The sequence below is a fragment of the Megascapheus bottae genome, chromosome 6, assembly GCF_031878675.1.
Source record: "Megascapheus bottae isolate mThoBot1 chromosome 6, mThoBot2.hap1, whole genome shotgun sequence".
NCBI classification, from domain to species: Eukaryota; Metazoa; Chordata; class Mammalia; order Rodentia; family Geomyidae; genus Megascapheus; species Megascapheus bottae.
In genome coordinates, this window is record NC_143514.1 from 42,193,066 (window position 1) to 42,215,200 (window position 22,135).

At 37.4% G+C, this 22,135-nt stretch overlaps 2 protein-coding genes across 6 annotated transcripts in view; one reads left to right on the top strand and one right to left on the bottom strand.

Annotated features, from left to right (window-relative positions):
- Efcab7 (EF-hand calcium binding domain 7) overlaps window positions 1–596 on the bottom strand; it is a 28,470-nt gene extending 27,874 nt beyond the window's left edge. Inside the window, exons 1-2 of one of the 4 annotated variants that reach the window (XM_090334690.1) lie at window positions 465–580; window positions 37–41 (exon numbers count right to left, since the gene is read on the bottom strand). In XM_090334690.1, coding sequence (XP_090190816.1) covers window positions 37–41; window positions 465–554 — 95 coding nt within the window. In that variant the 5' untranslated portion in view covers window positions 555–580. Of the gene's footprint in view, window positions 1–36; window positions 42–449 lie in introns of all 4 variants that reach the window. The other 3 variants (XM_090334687.1, XM_090334689.1, XM_090334688.1) reach the window with 3 other exon arrangements.
- Window positions 597–643: 47 nt separating this feature from the next.
- Window positions 644–22,135, top strand: part of Itgb3bp (integrin subunit beta 3 binding protein) — a 41,445-nt gene continuing 19,953 nt past the window's right edge. Inside the window, exons 1-2 of one of the 2 annotated variants that reach the window (XM_090334691.1) lie at window positions 644–989; window positions 14,406–14,448. In XM_090334691.1, the coding sequence (XP_090190817.1) occupies window positions 14,425–14,448 (24 nt within the window). In that variant the 5' untranslated portion in view covers window positions 644–989; window positions 14,406–14,424. The remainder of the gene's footprint in view (window positions 990–14,405; window positions 14,449–22,135) is intronic. The other variant, XM_090334692.1, reaches the window with a different exon arrangement.

The window sequence follows — 22,135 nt, forward strand, 5'->3', positions numbered from 1 at the left end:
TTCTCCTCCCACCTTTTCTATGAAGAGAGACTAAACCGAAGCTTAAATAAATATATTATTGCATCCCCCTCAGGCTGAGAAAACCTCCTTTATGTTTAAAACTCCAGCCCGGGACTCAGACCAGGGACCTAGAGAGTACCTGGAAGCAAACGGCTCCATAAATAACCCGGCCCACAATAGCAGGAAAAATAAACTGTCAACAAGCGCCTAAGGCTGTCAACCAGCCAAGCCAAAACAGAGCCAGGAGCCTGGGTCCCCTGCGCGTCCGGGGTGGCCAGGCCTCCAGCGCTCCAGCGGCCCTGAATCTCTCACTTACAAGTCCCCCAAGTTACGGGACCTGCGTGGGCCAAGGGTTGGTAGGCCAGAGAAGTTAAAGCAGCGAGTGGGAGGAAGCTGCAGGAGGAGGGACCCCACGGAGGAACGGAACGAGACGCCGAGCCGTCTGCTACCTAATTCCAGCTCACAAACCACAGCGCGAAACCGATTCTCCGCGGCGACTCGGCGAGGCTCTCACCGCAGCAGGACACACACGCAGGCCGGTATCTCGTTACCATGGAAACAGCTCTCCTTAACCCTCCCGGCCTGCCGCCACCGGAAGTAAGGTCTAGGCGCACAACCTCTCAAAGGTCCGGGTAGAAATGTAGGGAGCATTGATCCAGAGCGCATGCACTGCGCTGCACGTGTTCCCATGGCTGGAGTCGGGGAGTTGTTGCGCAGAGAGTCAGAAGAGAGAGCGAGCCGGGCATTTCAGTCGACAAGCAGGGACGGATGAGATTCTGGGCCTCACACTTACTCCATTCCTTCCTCGTGCGGATGCAGTTTCCGGAGGGGCAGTGTTCAGAGTGACACCGTGGCCGGGGTGGTTTCGCCCGCGCTTTTCAGGCTTTGGTGTTTTCCTGTGGCGGATTCTCAGGTCTCGGAAGAGGTGGATTACTTCGTTTGATCCAGCTGTGGTGGTGGTGGTGTGTCTGAACCCCGAAATGTCGTAGGTATCTCCTCTACAGATACTGTTGGTTGTTGGGGAGGGGAAGTTAAGCGGCCTGGAGCAAAACAAGGACCTATTGATGTGAGCCAATAGCTTTTTTCGTTTTCCTGTTTGTTGAGTCTCCCCCGTCCCACCCCTAACGTCTCAGTTGACAGTTCTCAGTGATTGCAACCCGCAACCCACCTCTCTGCTCTCTTCCAGCTTTTGTTCACTTTGTTTCTCACGCCTTCTGATCATTTGTAAGCTGCTGACCATATTTAGGTTGTGTCTAACTTGAAATATTTCAAGTAATGCCAGTATACCGAGGATGGGACTAGAGGAAGACTAAAACATGTCCCATGTAATTTGTAGTACCTTTTAAAGCTGAGTGCAGCGAGTTTGAAGCAGGATAGATCAGGGAAAATAAGGCATGGTGAACAGCAGCCAAAAATTAATAAACTGTATTTAGAAATATAGGAGCACCATCTTCTTTGTTTTTAACCTTGCACTCATTTATAAGTTGCAGTATTAACACAAGGAAAAAGAGCAAGAGCATCTTTCTCCATCTGACCTTGCCTGGTTCCCCCCCCCCCGAAAAAAAAAATTAGTGTGCTCTAAAAACTGAGGAAGGATATTTAAAAAAAAAAAATGAGCTGTGGGTGTTGGTGGCTCATGCCTGTAATCTTAGCTGCTCAGGAGACTAAAATCTGAGGATTGTGGTTCAAAGCTAACCTGGGCAGAAAAGTCCCTTTATCTCCAATTAAACCCCCAAAGTAGGAAGTGTTGTTGTGTCTCAAGTGGTAGAGCAGGGCCGGGAGTTTGGCCTAGTGGTTAAAGTGCTTGCCTAGCATGCACAAAGACCTGGGTTCGATTCCTCGGTACCACATACATACAAAAAAAAAAAGCCGGAAGTGGTGCTGAGGCTCAAGTGGTAGGGCTCTAGCCTTGAGAAAGTCCAAGGACAGTGCTCAGGCCCTGAGCTCAAGCCCAGGACTGGCAAAAACAAAACAAAACAAAAAAAAAAACCCAAAAACAACATCAAGTGGTAGAGCACTAGCCCTGAACAAAAGGATGCTCAGGGACAGCACCTTATTAAAATGTTTATACTGGACTATTTATTTATTTATTTGCCTATCCTGAAGCTTGAGCTCTGTCCCTGAGCCTCTCTGCTTAAGGCTAGCGCTCTTCCACTTGAGCCACAGTGCCACTCTGGGTTTTTCTGTTTATGTGGTACGGAGGAATTGACCCCAGGGCTTCATGCATGCTAGGCAAGCACTCTACCACTAAGCCCCACTCCCAGCCCTGGATGATCTTTAAATTCTCATTCAACCCCAATAATCTGATTACTGTGAATAACCAATTGTTAGTAGTGGATAATTATTACACTAGGTACTACTTGTTTTATTTTCCTACTCTTCATGCATCATATATTCAGAGAAAGAAAGAAAAAGTCTGCATTAGGCCACTCTATAAAAACTTAGAAAAAAAATCACTCAAGAATTTAGAACTGGGGATGGCTAATATGTGAATCTCTCTGGCTATCTTTTGTTCCCAGGCTGACTTAGATACTGCTTCTAAAGTAGCCTGTTTCTTCAATACTTTTAGGGTTGAGTAAAATGTAGAGTGAACAGAGAGGAAAATATTTGAATCAGATAAGAATTGAAGAGTGGGCGTGTGGCTAACGCCTAATATGAGGATCAAGGTTCAAAAGCTAGCTGGAGCACAAAAGGACCTGAGACTCTTATCTCCAATTAACCTCTAGAAAACTGGGAAGTGGGGATTGGCTCCAGAGTAGGGCAGTAGGCTTGAACTGAAGAACTCAGGGACAACTTAGCAGGCCCAGTGGTAGGGTGAGCTGAAGAGCTCAGGGTTCAAGCCCCATGACCCACAAAAAAAAAAAAAAAAAGAATTGGCATAGAAGTGAAAAGAATAACTGAAGAAATACTAGACTGACTATTGACTCTCATTTGATTATGCTGTTTAGCGATTTATCGCCATTTTCTCATTTAATCCTAGAAAAAGAACTTCAGAACATTAGAGCTGCTATTATACTTACTTTGCTTATGCCTAGATTATGTTCTTTTAGAGAAGTGGAGAAACAAAAAGCTGATAAAAGTAGAACTTTTGGGCAACTAATTTCTTAGCATATCACTAGATGTATGATATGTTAGGGGAATTTAAAGCAAAATGTATTCCAAGAGTAAAAATGCAAGCATGAAGTTGAGGTGGACATCACTTATATAATGTTAATTAATAATTTTAACAAAGTGATTTAAGAACAATTTGTTAATGCATAAAGCATAATGCCCATTTTAATGGTGGATCTCCATTATTGATTATAAAGTGTTTTAAAATGTGGCATGAAGTGAGATCAGAAATGGAGTAGCAAAAATTGTCATGCTGGCAAGTTTATGTGTGAATTTTTAAGTGATATTGAGATGACTCAGGTAGGCACTTTTGAGGCTAAATATATAATTTAACTTATGGGAAAGTATGATCTAGATCCTTTCTAATTTCCTTGAAATTTGGCAGCAAAATAATAAATGTAATAGAGAAATATGTGTGGCCTACATCAATCTAAATGGGAAAGAGTAAGTATCCAAACACAACATACTGGATTGGTGAATCTTGAAGTCATAGTGAATGGAAGAGCTAATCTATGGAAGACTACATACATTGACTTTATAAAGCTTACAGATAAGCAAACAATCTGTTATGTTAAGTATGTATGTATTTCCTGTGATCATTATGGAAAAAGGCAGGTACTGACAGTTACAAAATTCAATATAAATGGCTGTCTATTGGGAGAAGTACAGAGAAGTAGGTATACCAAATCATTTAGGCAATGATCTAGTTATTGAACTATGTGGTAATGTCTTGGGGTGCTAATGTTTCCATGTTTCATAATGTACACGGCTTCTGTTTATTTTAGTGTGCATCACATACTACACTAAATGTTTTTGAAAGGACAGATTATTTTAAGATCTTAAACATTATCATATCCTTTGTCTATGTGTTGGAACTGAAAAAGAGATGAATAAAATAGTTGCTTCTTGTAGTTTAGGGTAATCTTCAAAAATTACTCATTCTCTGTACATTATAAAACTAAAGGCAATGTATTTCTCTAGCTAGCCTGATACCTTCACTGACTTTAGTCTTGAAGTAGAAAAATGACAGATTTTGGAGAAAGATTTGAATCTTAGTTCCGTTAGCCAGCCATATGAGCTAAACTTAGGTTAATAAATGTCTCATCAAATAAGTAGTTGCTAATTAAATATTAATTGAAAAGTAAAGTTGCTTCTTAGAGTAGATTTTATTCTGATATAATTTTTTTTTTTTTTGCCAGACCTGGGCTTGAGCTCAGGGCTTGAGCACTATTCTTGGACTTTCTCAAGGCTAGAGCTCTACCACTTGAGCCACAATACCACTTCTGGCTTTTTTCTATGTATGTGGTACGGAGGAATCAAACCTGGGTCTTCGTGCATGCTAGGCAAGCACTCTAGCACCAGGCCAAACTTCTAGCCTCTGAGTAGATTTTATTCTATATGAACATGTTTCACACCATTATGTTTATATACCACTACATTCAGATACAATAGATTTTGCTATAAATATCATAGTCTAGTGCTTTTTCCTTCATCTTCCACCTTTTCCTTTTGAAAGCTTCCTAACACTGTTTGCTTAGTCTTTCCAACAATTATTAGTCTATTATTTTAGTAATAATATGTATTATCATACTAATTCAGCCACTGAGTAATCTATCAATTTCCATAATATTATTCTGTTCTAAACTGTAACTGAACTAGATAACTAGAACATCAGTAGTTGGAGACAAACTGAGCATTCTTTCTCAGAATAAGGGCCCATTCTGAGAGTTTGCTGAGGGAAATTTAAAATGTCCTGTTTTTGTGTGATAAAATGCACAAGCCATCTGCCGTAGTATTTTATCACACGCATTTGAGTTTAGTTATGCTAGTTCTGTCAAGTGTAATGATTTGTATTGTATGGTTCACTTACTTAAAAAACAGGGAAGCGAAATGATGTGTCATGCCAAGTAAAAGTGAACTATTTAATAAACATCCTTTGAAGCATAATGGATATTCAGAGTTATGTAATTACTTACAGGATACTTTTATCCTACAACTTTAAGTTTGACAAAATTGGTAGTACTTAATGTATTTTTACATAGAAAGTTTTGTGGGGGCCAGTGGCTTACACCTATAATTTTATTTAGTTAGGAAGCTAAGATATGGAAGGTCAAGGTTTGAAATTGGTCCAGGGAGAAGAGACTATGAGATTTCTCCTCCAAAATAACCAGCAAAGAGCAAGACTTGTGACATGACTCAAGTGATAGAATGTCAATAAAGCAAGCAAACTGAACAAAACCAAGTTTAGAGTCCTGAGATGAAGCCTCAGTCAGTACCACTACCAAAAAGAAAAGGAAGTTTCTTGCTTGCAAGAGTCAATAAAATTAATAGAGGAATTTTTTTTTGCCAGTCTGGGCTTGAACTCAGAGCCTAGGCACTGTCCTTGGGCTTTCTCAAGGCAAGTGCTCTACCACTTAAGCCACAAGCACCACTTTAGGCTTTCTCTGTGTTTGTGGTATCAAGGAATTGAACCCAGGACTTTGTGTGTGCTAGGCAAGCATTCTACCACTAGGCCACACTCTGGCCCAGGAAATTACTTTTTAATTATTGTTAGTAGTGTATATTAATACCCCCCTATTCTATTCACCCATTAGTCTTCCTTATCATCATCCCCCAAATGCCTCCTTCTTACTATCTTCAAGAAGTTGTGCAAGGTTGTTTCAATTGAACATATCCACTAATATGTCCATTGCATCTTGATCAGAGTCACTCCTTCTACCATTCTACCCTCTTCTCTACTCCGACTCTACCAGTCACCTTGTTTCCCTATTTCCATGTTCATATATGCACTGTACATTGTATTATGACTGTCTCTGCCCACTCTTTATTCCTCTTTCCATTATCCCATTACTGCCCTTTTACTCCCCACCCTTCCAATCAAGACATGCTTTACTTTCTTAATATTCATTTTGTTAAATCGTTAATTGTTCACAGCATTTCACCTTTCTTAAGCTTTCGTGTACATTTTAAACATTTCAATTTTACTTTTTCCTACCTGCATAAATGTATTTCATCTCCTTCTACGCTCTTTTCTAGCGGTAGTAGTTCCCCTTCTACATTCATGTCAGTTAGTTGTCCCTTCTTTGTCTATACTTTTCACATAAGGTTTTCTGTTTTGCTTGGGGCAGGCCTCAGATATCATCCTTTGTTTTTTGGTCGGTGGTGGTACTTGAACTCTGGGCCTGAGCGCTGTCTCTGAGCTCTTCAGCTCAAGGCAACTGCCCAACCCCTGGAGCCACAGCGCCACCTCTGTTTTTCTGATGATTAATTGAGGATGAGTCTCATGGACTTTTTAGTGCCCTGACTGGCTTTGAACCGTGATCCTCAGATCTCAGCCTCATAAGTAGCTAGGATTACAGACGTGAGCCATTGCTATAAGCTCCCAGCGTCATCCCACCTGAGATCACAAGTATAGACTACTGTGCCCACTTTTTGAGATGAAGTGTCATGACTTTTGCCCTGGGCTGTTCTCACTTATGGGGTAAGAGGGTGGGGCATAACGGACTTCAAGGATATTCAGAGAAGTGGGGTTTGGGTTTTTGGGGGTTTTTTTTGTTTTGGTTTTGCCAGTCCTGGGGCTTGAACTTAGGGCCTGAGCACTGTCCTTGGGTTTTCCTCAAGGCTAATGCTCTACCACTTGAGCCACAACACCACTTCCAGCTTTTCTATGTATGTGGTACCAAGGAATTGAATCTGGGTCTTTGTGCATGCTGGGCAAGCACTATACCACTAGACCAAACTTCCAGCCCTTGTTGTTTTGTAAAGTAAGGAAATGCTGAAAGAGTTATGGTTACATAGGTAAGCAGAAGCAAGGGTAAAAGTTAGATAGTTCTGTTGCCAAATTTGGAGTAAACACACAATAAGAAGATTGGCTAAAAGTCTATTGGTGGGAATAAAAATCCATGACACTAAAGTAATGTAAATAAGTAAAGAGAAAAGGAAAAACTTCCTTTAGTAAAATGCCAACCTTGGAGAAAACTAGAAAATAACATCTTGATCAAAACTCTTGCCACTAGCAATATAGTACATTAACAGTGTATACTCAAAAGAATACAAAAATTGTGTCAGTGATAATTTATGTCAAAAACAAAAATGAAGGATCTGATTTTGAAGAAATAGTACATAGCCCCAAAGTGAGTATATTCTACAAAAATTATAATGATCTGCACACTTGAGGAAAATATCATAGTTAAAGATATGAAGAGAATAATTAATGAATTATTCCAGATTAGAGAAGACTAAACAGATGGAATATGTAAATGTAATGAGTGATTCAGAATTAGCTACTAGACTTGGAAAGAAATTGACTACAAATGATAGTCTTCGAATAAGTGATAGAATTTGATATTAATGATAAAATTTTAAAGCTTTGTTAATTTGTTTATGTAAGATATGTTTTGTGTTTATAAAAATATGGACATAGATGTATATCACTAACAATTTCAGTAGCTCAAAATATTATATGTGTGCTATGAGAATGATATAGCAAACTTCAAATGGAAAACACAGTATTTGAAGAGACTGTAGGTTAGAATCCTTTCTGAAATGGATTATATATCAACAGGCACGACAATGTGACAGTCTAGGGAGGAAGCATATAAGGATTATATTAACAAAGCTTAGTGAGGATATCATGAACAAGTGCCAGTAAGTAGAGTGGAAGTATCCTTAGTAGAAACTAGGCAGTATCAGGGGAAGCTTTTTTAATTTTTAATGTTTTTATGCTGGCACTAGGGCTTGAACTCAAGGCCTTAGCACTGTCCTTGAGCTTTTTTCTTCCAGGCGAGCACTCTATCACTTGAGCCGGAGCTTCACTTCTGGTTTTTTTCTGGTCAGTTGGAATAGTCTCAGTCCTGCTGGAACTGGTCCTCAGATCTGAGCATCAGATCTCAGCCTCCTGCATAGCTAGGATTATAGGGGTAAGCCACCTCAGGGGAAGCATTTTACACATGGTTGTGCTGAAGTCTCAAAAGTAGAGTAGACATCCATGTTAGTTCATTGTTATATTTATGACATGAAATGTAATTTATATATAAAAAAGCATAAAGCAGTCCATTGGCCATTTTAAAATTCTATAAACCTGTTTAAACCTTTCAATAAAGATATATTTAAAAAGGCATAATTATATCATATGTCTTCAAATATGTTTATTCATGAGTATATATGGTTTTCTGGCAGAAAGTACCATTAATGAATATATTGGGAGTACTTATTTTGGTGAGCCCTGAGAACATTATAGTCCCATCTATTTATCTTTGCAGTTAATCTCAAATACATCCATTTAACTTCTGAAAAAAAATTTTTTGCTGCTCATTAAAAATAAAGAATTTGTTGCCTAAAAATTGGCCAAAGTGGGCCGGGAGCATAGCCTAATGGTATAGTGCTTGCCTAGCATGGGTCGGGAGCATAGCCTAATGGTATAGTGCTTGCCTAGCATGGGTTCAATTCTCAGTACCATATACACAGAAAAAGTCAGAAGTGGTGCTGTGGCTCAAGTGGCAGAGCACTAGCCTTGAGCAAAAAAAAAAAAAAAAAAAAAAAAAATTGTCCAAGGACAGGCCCAGGCCCTGAGTTCAAGCCCTAGGACTGGTATAAAAAAAAAAAAAAAGGACCAAATTTTTTTACCTATTTTGTCATAAAGAATAAGGAATCCATTTCTTCAGGTAGGAACTTGACAATAACTATCAAAACATAAAATGTTCCAGGCACTGGTGGCTTACACCTGTAAGCCTAGCTACTCAGGAGGCTGAGATCTGAGGATCGTGATTCAAATCCAGCCTAGGCAGAAAAGTCCAGGAAACTCTTATCTCCAATAAACCACTCAGAAAAAGCCAGAAGTGGCACTGTGTCTCATGTAGCTCTAGCCTTGAGCACAAAGAGGCTCAGGGATAGTGCCCAGGCCCTGAATTCAAGCCCCAGGACCTGAGTGGGGTGGGAGAGTAACAGGAGCCTAGCATACCTGTAATCCTAGCAACTCAGGAGGCTAAGATCTGAAGATCATAATTCAAAGCCAGCCCAAACAGGAAAGTCTGAGACTTTTATCACCAAATTTTATCACCAAATTGGAAGTGGCCCTGTGGTTCAAAGTGATAGACCACTAGCATTGAGTAAAAAGAGGGACAGTGCTCAGTCCCCAAGGTTCAAGTCCCACGACCACCAACAGCAACAAGAATAACAGGACCATTTATTTATTTTGGTACTTACACACCATGAGCATACTTCTACCTTTCTGGGTGATGTTTCCAACCCCCTCCGCCCCCCCATGGTGTCATTTGTGATATTTTAACACATGGAAGCATAGGCTTGAATGGAGAGAATGCTGACAGGAAATAGGAGATTCTGGTCTCTTTACTCATACAAAGAATGGAAAAGAAATCATTTCAAATATCTTAACTTACACTAAAGAAATCAGATGGGTTGTGAATTTGGCCATTGCCTTTCATCAAAGGCTTTCTAAGCATCTCACGAGCATACTCACTAATCCTCTAAACACTCCCGTGAAGTTGCTAGCTGCCAATAGCATGGGGTCCATTTTAGTGTGGAGTAAATGGAAACACTGAAATACTAAGTGATATTTTTATCTTCCACTAAGAAATGTCTTACTACTTTACAGGCCAGTATTATTATCAACTTTATGGAGCTTAGTGAGATTATGTGATTTGCCCAACCTTAGGGAAGAATTTGGCATAACATCAAAGCTCTCTGAGTCTTATCTGCTAAACTAAGTTTATTCTTCACCCTCTAATCCCATCCTCAGCCCTACCATTTAATCTAATATTTTAAAAATCTTATAAAAAACAACAACAACAAAAAGGAACTCCATTCTATAATTTTCTGAACTTCTGAGGTGTCCCTCTTGGTTCTTGGTTAGGAATCAAATGGTACCTTTTTTATTCTACAATAATTTCTTTGATATTGCAACTGGTGTTAGCACTGTATAATAAAACTTACCCAATTATTCTGACAATTAAAATAACTAATTTATAGTAATAGTATAAGTAACTAGTAACAGCTAATAGTTAAGTACAACAGATTGGGAATATCTTACATAATACCAGCTAATTGAGCAAACAAAATTTATCTGTGTATCAAATATTTTTTTCTCTTTTTAAAATTCCAGCAGCAGCAGTTGTAGTATTTACTAGAATTTTGATTCCAGCTGTGTTAATTTTTTTTTAATCACTGTGACCTGGCCAAACACTAGAGTGAAACATCATAAATATTGGCTCACATTCAGAAGTTCCAAGTCCTTATGGCATGAAGGGTGTGGTGGAGTAGAGCAGGTCAAATCTTGGTTGCCAGGAAGCAGAGAAGGCCTACATTGTGGGCTTCCACATTTTCCCTTTTATCCCCTCCTGACCCCCAGACACATTCAGAAATGTGCTTTACTACTCTAAAGTGCCCCTCAATCCAATCTAGCTAATAACCAAGAGTATCCTGTAAACTTAGCTAATTGGGAGACTGAAAATGACAAGAGTGCAATCAGAGGCCAGCCCAGGCAAAAATGTTTTCGAGATCCCTTCATAACTGATACTTGGGCCAGGTGGTGTGTATCTCTCATCCTAAACTGTATGGGAGGCTAAGATTGGAAGGATCCTGGTTCTAATCTAGCCTAGGTTGAAAAGCCCATAAGATTTCATCTCAGTAGATAAATGCTAGGCATGGTTGTCTGCTCCTGTCATTCTAGCTAGATAGGAGCCTAAAATAGGTAGATCATGGTCCAGGGGCATACTGGGCAGAAAGTTAGGCTGTCTCAAAAATAACCAGTGCAGAAAAGGGCTGGAGGAGTTGGTCAGCACTAGAGCACACTTGCTTGGCAAGTACAAGGCCCTGAGTTCAAACCCAAGTATTGAAAAACATACACACAAAAAAACAACTATCACATCTTTAAAAATAACATAATACATCTAAAAATAGAACAATATTTAAGTTATGGGCATATGCAGACATTTGGGTAACTCAGACATGAGAAGTTGCTCACAGAAGTTATATAATTACCCACAAGAGGGAGATATATTCACACTGTTGTGCAACCATCGCCACCATCCATCTCTAGGATTTTTTCATCTTGTTAAACTGAAACTACAATCATTTCCCATTCTTCTCCATCTAGCCCCTGGCCACCACCATTTTATTTTCTCTTTTCTATGAATGTGATTCCTTTTATGTGAGTAAAATCCTAAAAGTTTGTCCTTTTGGGATTGATTTGTTGTACTTAGTATAATTCTTCAGGGCTCATCTGTGTTTAGCATGTGTCAACTTCCCTTCCTTTCTTATGGTAAATAATATTCCCTTGTATGTGTGCCACCACATTTTCTTTTGTCTGTTGTTCAGTGAATAAACTGTCAGTGGATACTTGGACTACTTATTTGTTTTCATTGTAACAAACAGTTGTGCATTTAGTTATACAAATATTCATCAACATTCCTGCTCTTTTACAGATATGAAATTACTCGGTCATATTGGTAGTTCTAGTTTTAGTTATTTGAGGAATTGCCATGGTTTATATAGCTGCTGCATCATTTTACAACCCGTTAGCTGTGCACAAGAATTCTGATTGTTTTACATCCTTACTAACACTTGTGGGGTTTTTTTGTTGTTGTTGTTGTTTTCCAATTTTCTGTAGTAGCCATCATAATGGGTGTAACCAGGTATCTCATTGTGGTTTTAAGTTGCATTTCCCTAGTGTTTAGGGATGCGGGACATCTTTTCATATGCTCAACTGTCTTTGGAGAAATGTGCATCTAACTCTTTTACACATTTTTCTTCCTCAACTAAGCTAATAGCCATGGAAACCTTATAACTTTATGCAACTTCCAGAAGGATATCACTTTTGTTAAGCTATACTGCAAGTATTATAATAAATAATGTTTTAGAAAAAGTATCTGTCTCATAGCTTATTGAGTTTTGTCTGTTCTCCCTCGATGGTTTTGTCCATCTCTTATCTGTTGACATCATTCTGATCCACTTGGCATCATGTTTTAGTATATCATTGTGCATAGGGAGAGCTAAGTGCTTTCTGTATAGTAGATGTTTAACTGTTGATAAGTAACTCGAGTGTCCCATTGTAATAAAATGGTAAGAAGTGACCATAAATTCTTCTAGTAAGTTTGTTCATCTTTACCTGTTCTCTAATTCTCTCCCCCTCAATTCAACTAAGATTTATTAGGAACAAGATCTAAAATCTGAGTTTCCCCTCTCTTAAGTAAGCCACACAAATTCTTTTGCCTATAGGCTGAACTAAGTGATTTCTTGAATGACATCTAGTTTTACAGTTAAATTTTTTAGGGATACTTACAAATATGTCTAGCTTTCTTTATTACATTATTACCCTTAATAATCATATTTTTAGGTTTTGGCCATGCATAAGCTGGAAAATAATAGCCTATTTTTGGCTTTTTTAATTTTTATTTTTTCCATATATTTTTATTGTAATTAATAGAAGGGTTACATTATATTTGCCAGAGAGAAGGTGCATTAATTCACATACATTGATACCCTTTCTCATGTCTTGGTTCCCATTTCCCTCCCCCCGACCTCCACCCCTCTAGCCTATTTTAACTGGACTCACCTTCTTACTTCATTTTTCATATTTCCTTGGTCTTCTTAGATCTACCTAGGACCTAACCTAAAAATCTTTTTAATTACAAATACTAAGTGACTTTTGAAGAATTAACCATGATAATGAAGCAGTAACATTTTGAAAAAAATCAGAACAAGTTTGTTCCCCACTTTATAAAAGATTACATTGCATCTTTACAGCATTGAATACAAAAGAAGAGGTGCTATACTGTGTGACTTGGCTTTTGATTTCTACTTTTGAATTGTTTTAAAAACCAGACCCTCTCAGATACCTAAATAAGGCAATGTATAATTGAATATAAATGCTTTTTGGCATTATTTGCCATTCTGTGTGTGTGTGTGTGTGTGTGTGTGTGTGTGTGTGTGTGTGTGTGTGTGTGTGTGCATGTGCGTGTGTGCGTGTGTGTGTGTGTGTGCGCGCGCGTACGCCAGTTCTGGGCTTGGACTTTCTCAAGCCTAGAGCTCTACCACTCGAGCCTCAGCACCACTTCCGGCCTTTTTTTTTTTTTCTATGTATGTGGTACCAAGGAATCAAACCTAAGTCTTCGTGCATGCTAGGCAAGCACTCTACCACTAGGCCAACCCCTTGGTTCCCTCTGTTCTCTCCCTGCTTCCATGAACATCCATTTTAATTTGCTTTTCACTTGACGTCTGAAAGATACAAATAGTTATTTAAACCAATTTAATCTCAAGGACTAATATTATGCATGGCTAATGAGCATTGGCAAAATTAAATAAACCCTTTGAGAGATTAACTTTTGAATATTAATTACTAGGTAATTTTCAAAGATAGTCTATTCCATTTTTTTCTTGTTTCTGTTTATAAATCAGTAATTTTATATGAATGGTAGTTTTCTACAATCTATACAGATTTTTGAGGCGTGTCTCTAATGCAACCTTTCTAGTGCTATGTTTTGAATAATGCTGTAATTCTCTACAACTTTTAAATTTTAATATCTGTTTCCCAGGGACCAAGGAGGTACTTTTTAATGCTTCATTTGTCAGTGGGAAAACTAGTTTTAATTTATATTGACCTTTTCTCCTTTGAGCATTTAGTCTGCATTCAATAAAATGTTGATGACTGCTCTTTAGAAGACAGCTGTACGAAATAAGGTATTATAAATATTCAGCTTTCCTTTCTAAGCATTGTCACCAACAGCTGGGCATCCAGTTTAGCAGAACAGATTTTACACAGGGAGAGCCTGGCATGTTCCTGATTCAGTTTAGTGAAGGAAACAAAAAATAGTTTCTTATGGATTGGGGACTTATAAAGACATAGAGCATCTGTTCCTCTGTTAAGTCATAGGCTGGTTGCACTGAATCATGTTTAATGCTACAATAATGTGCAAAACTTTTTTTATCTTGTGAATACCTTTAACACCTATTACTCTAGTTTTGCAAATAATATACTTTTAATGTCTCCATTGAAGGTATGTATATTATTATGTTCTAATCTAAAAATTTGTATAGTTATCTTTTTTCTAAAGCTGTAGTCCCAATTTATAAGGCTACATATATAAAAAGTGATTTAGATGTTTATGATCATAAGTTAAAACATGCTATTAAAACACATAATCAGATTAAAAAAGATCATCATAAGTAGTTCTTTCAACTAATAAAAATTAGCTTAGAGTGTTTGCATATCTTACCCTTAAATATTTGCCTATTTAAAACACCTAAAATCTAAAACTCTTTAAATATTTTATTTGCAGTGCTAGAAGGTCACTGAAAATGGATGATCTATTAGAAGAAAATGTAAGTATTTGCTTTGGAATTGATGACATGCTAAGATTGTGGGAGGTTTTTGATTGTTTTATTTTTTTATTCAGTTAGTGGAGGTTGAACTCAAGATCTCAAACTTTTGCTTCGTTTTTACAATCAAATCTGATTCTCTGTCTCTTAAGCCACACTTCCACTTTGCCATCTTGCTGATTAATTGGAGAAAAGTGATTCTAGGATTTATCTGCCCAGTCTGGCTTTGGACTAGGATCCTCAGCTCTCAGCTCCCTGAATAGCTAGGAGTATAGGCAGGAACTACCAGGATCCAGCAGTTGTGGATTTGGGCTTTTTGTTTTTTGATGCCGGTCCTGGGTCTTGAACTCAGGGCCTGGGCACTGTACCTGAGCTTTTGTGCACAAGGCTAGTGCTCTACCACTTGAGCTACAGTTCAATTTTCATGCACTTTCCTGCTTGGGCTGTCTTCAGACCACACTCTCATATCTCAGCCTCTTGAGCATCTAGGATTACAGGCATGAATCACCAGTGTGTGGCCCAATTGTGTTCACGCTCAATTACTGATTTACCCTGACATAAAAATAATGATCAAAACAGCAAGTGACATAACTTGCATATAAAATATTTTTTATCAGTCACGTGTGGAAGTTTCTGATCAGTTTGAGGTAATTCTCTTAAGCAAAATACTTAGAAACCTTAATTTAGTGGCAATTTGTCGGTAGGAAAAAGTAGAATGCCTTCTAAATGTGTAAGGAACAATACAGCATATTGACAGTCCTTTAATCTGCAAATTAAGTATAAAATAAAAATATTAGTAACATTTTCATATCAAAAATGAGTATTTCCCTGTGGTCCTTTTATTTTTACATTGGCACAGATTCAACATCCAAGTACTAACATTGTCATAAATCTCATCATGGTTATCACAATAAAAATTAAATTGTACTGCTGCTATTACTTTTATAAATCTAGTCATAGCATATTCCCAGTGCCAGCATGTCAGAACATATGTTAGTTTATTATCTTTTCATACCAAATGTGGATTTAGATACAAACACTAATACTGAAATAGTTATGATTTCTCACCAAATAAATTGGGGAAAAAGTAAATGAAAATACTAACCAATATAATGCACTCCTACAAAATCTCATGAGAATGTTATTTTAAGAAATGTATTTTATGTGGAGATTCTGTTTGGAATATTTACTGATATTTAACAAAACCAAAATATTCACCATTTAAAAAACTTTCTAAATGCTTTTGTAAAAAAAATTGTACACCACAGTGGCAAAATACTGCAATGACACTAAAAAAAATCATTAACAGTGTCATTAGCAATTTAGAGTGCCATTATCCAACTTGTTCTGTGCAGAATGCAGCTGTGACTTTAATTCTGCATCTGTTTCTTTGGTCAGAATGGTATTTTGGTAGATGAGTAGTCCAGCTTGAAATGAAATACTGTTCTTTTCTGCCCCAAAGCTCTTTCTTGGAGATGGAAACATTATTTAAATGGGGAAGAATGACCATTTCAGAATATATTCTCTTTATGAAACACAATTGTCATCACAATGGGCTTTCTGTTCTTTTTTTTTTCCTGCAGATAAAAATCTAGCAGAAGCCAGTGCTGCAAATAACTGCCTGTATTAAAAAATTATTATTATTATATTTGAGCCAGTTCTTTACTTTTAAGCCAGTTACATTGAAAGTTAACTCAGGGAGCCGGGAGTTTGGCCTAGTGGCAGAGTGCTTGCCTAGCATTCACGAGGACCCGGGTTCGATTCCTCAATACCATATAGAAAAATACCTCCCATTATAATTCCAAAAACCTGTATTTACCACGTCCAATTTTTAGATACACACACACACGCGCACATACACACTTGCATACTCATACACATCCTTGTGTATGGTAGGCCTAACAATTTCATTAAAGGCTGACTTGAGTATAAAGCAAGATCATATGCACTCAGATTAGAGATTTGAAATAAGCATCCTTGTTATAAAATAAATGTAGACACTTCATCTATCTTGACTTCCTTCTCCTGACCCATGCTAATTCTCTGCACCACTTTTTTTCTTCCTTCCTTCCTTCCTTCCTTCCTTCCTTCCTTCCTTCCTTCCTTCCTTCCTTTCATTTTGTTGTTGTTGCTTTTGGTCAGGAGGCTTGAATTTAGGACCCAGGCACTTTACCTGAGCTTTTTCACTCTACCACGGAGCCACCCTTCTACTTCCAGTTTTCAGGTAGTTAATTGTAGTCTCATGGACTTTTCTGCCCAGTCTGGCTTTGAACTGCAATCCTCATGTCTCAGCCTCTTGAGTAACTGGGACTACAGGTGTTAACCACTGGCTCTTAGCATTGCACATTTTTCTATTGGTATTCATTTCTAGTTTTCTAGTAAGTCAAGTCCTGGGGCCATGTAACCAAAACTGAGTCTTCCATCAAGTGAATAATTTCAAAAAGGCACAGTAGTAGAAAAGCCAGCTCTTACTGGTAATAGTCTATATACTCCAAGCCATTTTCTTTGTGGTGATAAAAATAACAAAAAGCATTCCTGCTGTGCAAATCTGAAGCTGCAGCCAAGTCATCCATCACATTGTTCGTGTCCCAGAATACACAGTGTATGAATGAAGACCACTAATTGAAATACACTATAATACAAAACTGAAATATTTACAATAAGAAGTAAAAGTACATAAAACACCATTTGCATACATTAGTACATTTGGCCCCAAAAGTTATCCAAGACCAACTCTTGGATAACAAGGAGAAGTTATCCAAAGGGATAAAGAAAGTTCTAAAGTTCTAGAAGTGCAGAATAGAGTGTCAACATAGAGGTTAAAAATCAGAAACTAGTCCATCTACTCCTTTTCTGTGTTATCAAATCTGTTCCTGAGACAATTCTTCATCCTTATCCCAAGAATGGGTTACGATGAACACAGAAATGCCCTGCTATCTACCAGAGAGAACCCATCCTACAGAATATAGTGCTTCAGCATTGGGTATATCAGTTTGGTTTCATGTTTACAATTTTCATTCTGGCTTAGAAAATACTACTGCATAAAAGAAAACAACTTCCCTAAAGTTTACAAAAAATTGAAGTTTGTAGAAGTGAAGGACCACATACCTCACTGAGGTTCTAGGTAGATTTTCCACAGAAACCATTTCTTTTAGAATAGCAGGGTCCCAAACTAGAAACAACCTCCATGTCCATAAGCAAGAAAATGGAAAATCAAGATGTAGTGTATTTTAAGAAAGGAATGCCACTCAACAATAGAATATATTACTAACACATATGGTCTCAAAATAAGTTAAGCAGCTGGCACCAATGGCTCACACCTATAATCCTAGCTACTCAGGAGGCTGAGATCTGAGAATCATTTCAAAGTCAGCCCAGGCAACAAAGTCCATGAGAATCAGGATTCTCCAATGAACGACAAAAAAAAAAAAAAAGCTAGGAGTAGAGCTGTGGCTCAAATGGTGGAGCATTATCTATGAGCAACAGAAGCTCAAGGACAGCACCCGGGCCCTGCGTTCAGGCCCCAGAACCTACACACACACACCAAAAAGACAAACATGCTAAGCAAAAGACGCCAAACACCTAAATTATGTCTTCAGTTTATATGAAGTTCAAGAATAGGCAAAAATTACATATAGTTATTGGAACTAGAAAATGGTTGCATCTGAGCCTGCTCTGGAAAGTAAAATGTATATCTCAGCTAATAGTTTCATCAGTTTTATATACTCAGAACTCACAGAAGTCAGCAAGTTGAACTAAATCTGTATATTTTATTGCAGTAAACCATAGTTTAGTAAATAAAAACCTATCTAGGTTGGAATAAACTTACTATTCTGAAAATAAGAGGATATATGAAAGTATGATGAGAAATAGCCATGAAAATGCTTCACAGAAAATATCTTGATTACAAGATGAATACAATAATATATCCTTTTCTGCTGGTATAACTTTCTTATATTAAAATTATTATAGTATCATAAAATTATGGAAGAATAATGAGCACAAATAGAAAAAAAGTATATCAACCTTTTCAGCTGGAATTTTATTTTTCCTTTTAAAACTTTTTAAGATTAAATTGATAAATCATTAAATACACAGGTTTATGTATACATTTCAATGAATTCTAACGAATACATAGTCCTGTGTATCAAATACCCAAGCGAGAGGTAGTATATTTCCATTATTGCAGATCTGATATTTTGGTCCTATTCTTTCTCTACTATTCAGTAGGATCATTAGGTATGTGCAGATCCTTTTGTGTTCTACATTTAATTAATTTTTTGCCAGTCCTGGGGCTTGAACTCAGGGCCTGGGCACTGTCCTTGGACACTTTTTGCTCAAGGCTAGCACTCTGCTACTTGAGCCAGAAGGCTACTTCTGGCTTTTTCTGTGTACATGGTTCCAGAGAATCGAACCCAGAGCTTTGGGCATGCTAAAGAAGCATGCTACCACTAGGCAACACTGCCAGCCTCTACATTTAATTTAGAAAGCAACAAAAGTCCAGTGTTGATAAACCATTAAGTCTGGTAATTGTGGCAGCTGATAAAATTAGTTAATACCTGTTACTTTTCCAGGAACTCAAGGCCCAAAATGTAAAAACTACCTAATACCTTTAGATTTTTGAATTCTCTAATATAAATTCCATAACTATTAGTAAAAGTGCTTAATAATTATACCTTAGATGGAACATTACACTAAATTAATTGGTGGAAAGTTATTAAGAATTATGTCTGCTAGATGCTAGTGACTCAAATTTGTAATCCTAACTACTTGAGAGGCTGAGTACTGGCTCAAGGTCAGCCTGGGCAGAAATGTTTATGGGACTTTTCCACCTTCTCCATGTCATCTCAAACTACATGAATGCTGGGATTGGGAACATCATAGCACCAGGCTAGGCTAAACACAAAAATCCATGAGACTCCATCTCCACTGACAGACCTAGATGAGGTATCATGCATCTATAATCTCAGCTACAATAGGAAGCCTAGAGTAGGCAGGTCAAGGCTCAGGCATGTACCTAGGCTGGGAAGCAAGACCCTATCCTAAAATAACCAGTGACAACAGGACTGTGTATATGGCCCCAATAGTATCATGCCAGCCTAGCAAGTACAAGACCCTGCATTTTCAAACTCCTACTACTACCAAGCAACAATTATCTTTCTGGACTTGGTATTACATGCCTATATTTCCCCCATTTAGGATACTGAAGCAGGAAGATCATAAGTTTGAAGCCAGACTGGGCTTCATAGTAAGTTTCAGGTCTATAGCACAGAAAGGTCTGTCTCAAAAATAAATAAATAAATAAACCAAAACAAAAAACCTTTAGCTGCCTTTTTATTTTTGATTGTCCAGGTACCTATAGTGCCTATGTTTTAAATATTTCAATGACGGCATAGACTAGTAATTCCAAATAATAATTTTATATTCTATATTTCATTGTGAAATAACCCTTAGTACTTTGTGGACTATATATATTGGGTAAAAAAGTAATCAATGAAATGCAGGCATCTTTTTTGGTAAAATGCTTTAAACAAGGTGATGAAGCAAACTACAATTCACAAAGGATATTGAAGAAAAAATGTCATATCGCTTTGAAATTATAGAAAGATCATTGATCACTTCTTACACACAAAAATCAATGCCTGAATTTTAGTTTTGCTATCTATACAAGATTTGACTTCTTAAAAAAAAGTTTAGCATTTGGGCTGATCATAAACCAAATCTTCAAACATGGCCTTTTTGTTCAGTTGTTCTGTGATATATTTGTGCTAAATAGCTCTAGGTATTCAGTAACTATTTGAAGCAATTATATAAATTACTATAGAGATGGCTGTGACATCTATTTCCTAGCATGAATTTTTTTTCCCTTTTCTAGCCAAATTTTACTGCTTTTTGGAAGGGTCTGGTAAGATCGCCCTTTAACATCTTCAGAGAATTAAAGTTAAAAAACTGGTAAAATCTTGAAGGAAGGAAAACTTAGAGAAGTAAGGTTTTATCTTTGTGTGTACAGGAGGGCAAACATATTAAAAGAAACTGTTGGGCCTAGTGCCAGTATCTTACTCCTGTAATTCTAGCTTACTCAGGAGGCTGAGATCTGAGAATCCTGGTTCAAATACATCCTAGAGAGGAAACTCCATAAGAATCTTATCAGTTAACCACCAGAAAACTGGAAATGACAGTGTAGCTCAAAGTAGTAGAGTACTATCCTTGAACAAAGGAGCTCAGGGACAGAGCCCCATGACTGATGATGGGGCAAGGGAGAGTAATTGTTTACTGAAGAATATTTAGGGGGAGGATAGAGAAAAATAGAACTTCAGTTTTATACCAATCTAGAACAGTTACTATATATTTTTCCTTTTAACTAGCACAATCAAAAGAAAAAGAAAAGAAAAAAAATAGAAGACTTGATGTTTTTAAAGTGAGGCAAACCACACACACACACACACACACACACACACACACACACACACACAAGTTTTCTGAAAGCTAGAAAATTGTTTTCAAGAAGAGATATATTATCTACAGTTGCAATGTTTAGACATCTGGCAATTGGATAAAATAATCTTTGGCGAAAATAAGAAAACAGATTGACATAACCGTACATTAGAGTAGTGATTTTCATTTCTTGTACATACACAGTGAAATAGTTCTAGGCAATAAATTCTTGGAAAAGCAGAGTAGGGATTGGATAAATGTCATAGTTTATGACTGAATATATATAAACAGGTGAAAACTCAAGATGAAGAGGTAATAGGAACTCTTGATAAAGAGACTTAAGACCCTTCTACCCTACTAAAAGGATTACTTCAGTTATAATGATATGATGGCTTTTTTTTTAAAGACTGGTTACATTTGTGGTGCTACTTAGATATATAAAATAAATGCCTTTTGTTCCCCCAAACAGAGAAGTATTTATCATTTAAAATCTTAACTATAAAATTTTTGATACTGTATATTGTTGGAATGAATATCAAGATTTTAGAGAAAGGTGACAAAGCCTCTATTTCTGTCTTGGGTCTCTTAAAAATAAAGGATAGTTGACCATTGAGAGCGACCAAGCTAAAGTTTAGTTGTACAATGTTAACAGTACATGAGTCTTGAGACTTTTTCTTTATCCCCAAATTCATCCTGTGCTATCTGTTATGCTAAACTTCTGGGTTCTCGTACTTTTTATATTCACTTACCTAAGCCACAGCCATCCTTCTCACAGCTATCCTTCTGTAGCAGATTACTTCACTCACTTTGATTTCCCACCTCTCTGACTTTAAAATTTTTTTTCTATAAGTAGTTGTACAAAGGAGTTTATGCATTTAACAAATCAGTTTATGAATGCACTGCGTCTTGATCAGTGGCATCCCCTTCAACATTTTTGACCCACCTCTTCTCTTACTTTTCTATACTTCTAATGTGCAAGTGAACCCCTTAAGAAAACATGCTACCTACAATAAGAGATATACACAAAAGCTAAGGGTATAAAAAGAAACTATCAAAAGAAGTTGTGGTTAAACAAAATTTTCAGTTGTTTAGACATTACTTTCATTTGGACATGATCTAATCTTCACTGTGAAACAGTTCACTGTGAACTGTTTCAGAATAACAATATAAGAGAGCACAAGGATGAGCCGGGAATTTAGCCTAGTGGTAGAGTGCTTGCCTAGCATGCACGAAGACCCGGGTTCGATTCCTCGGT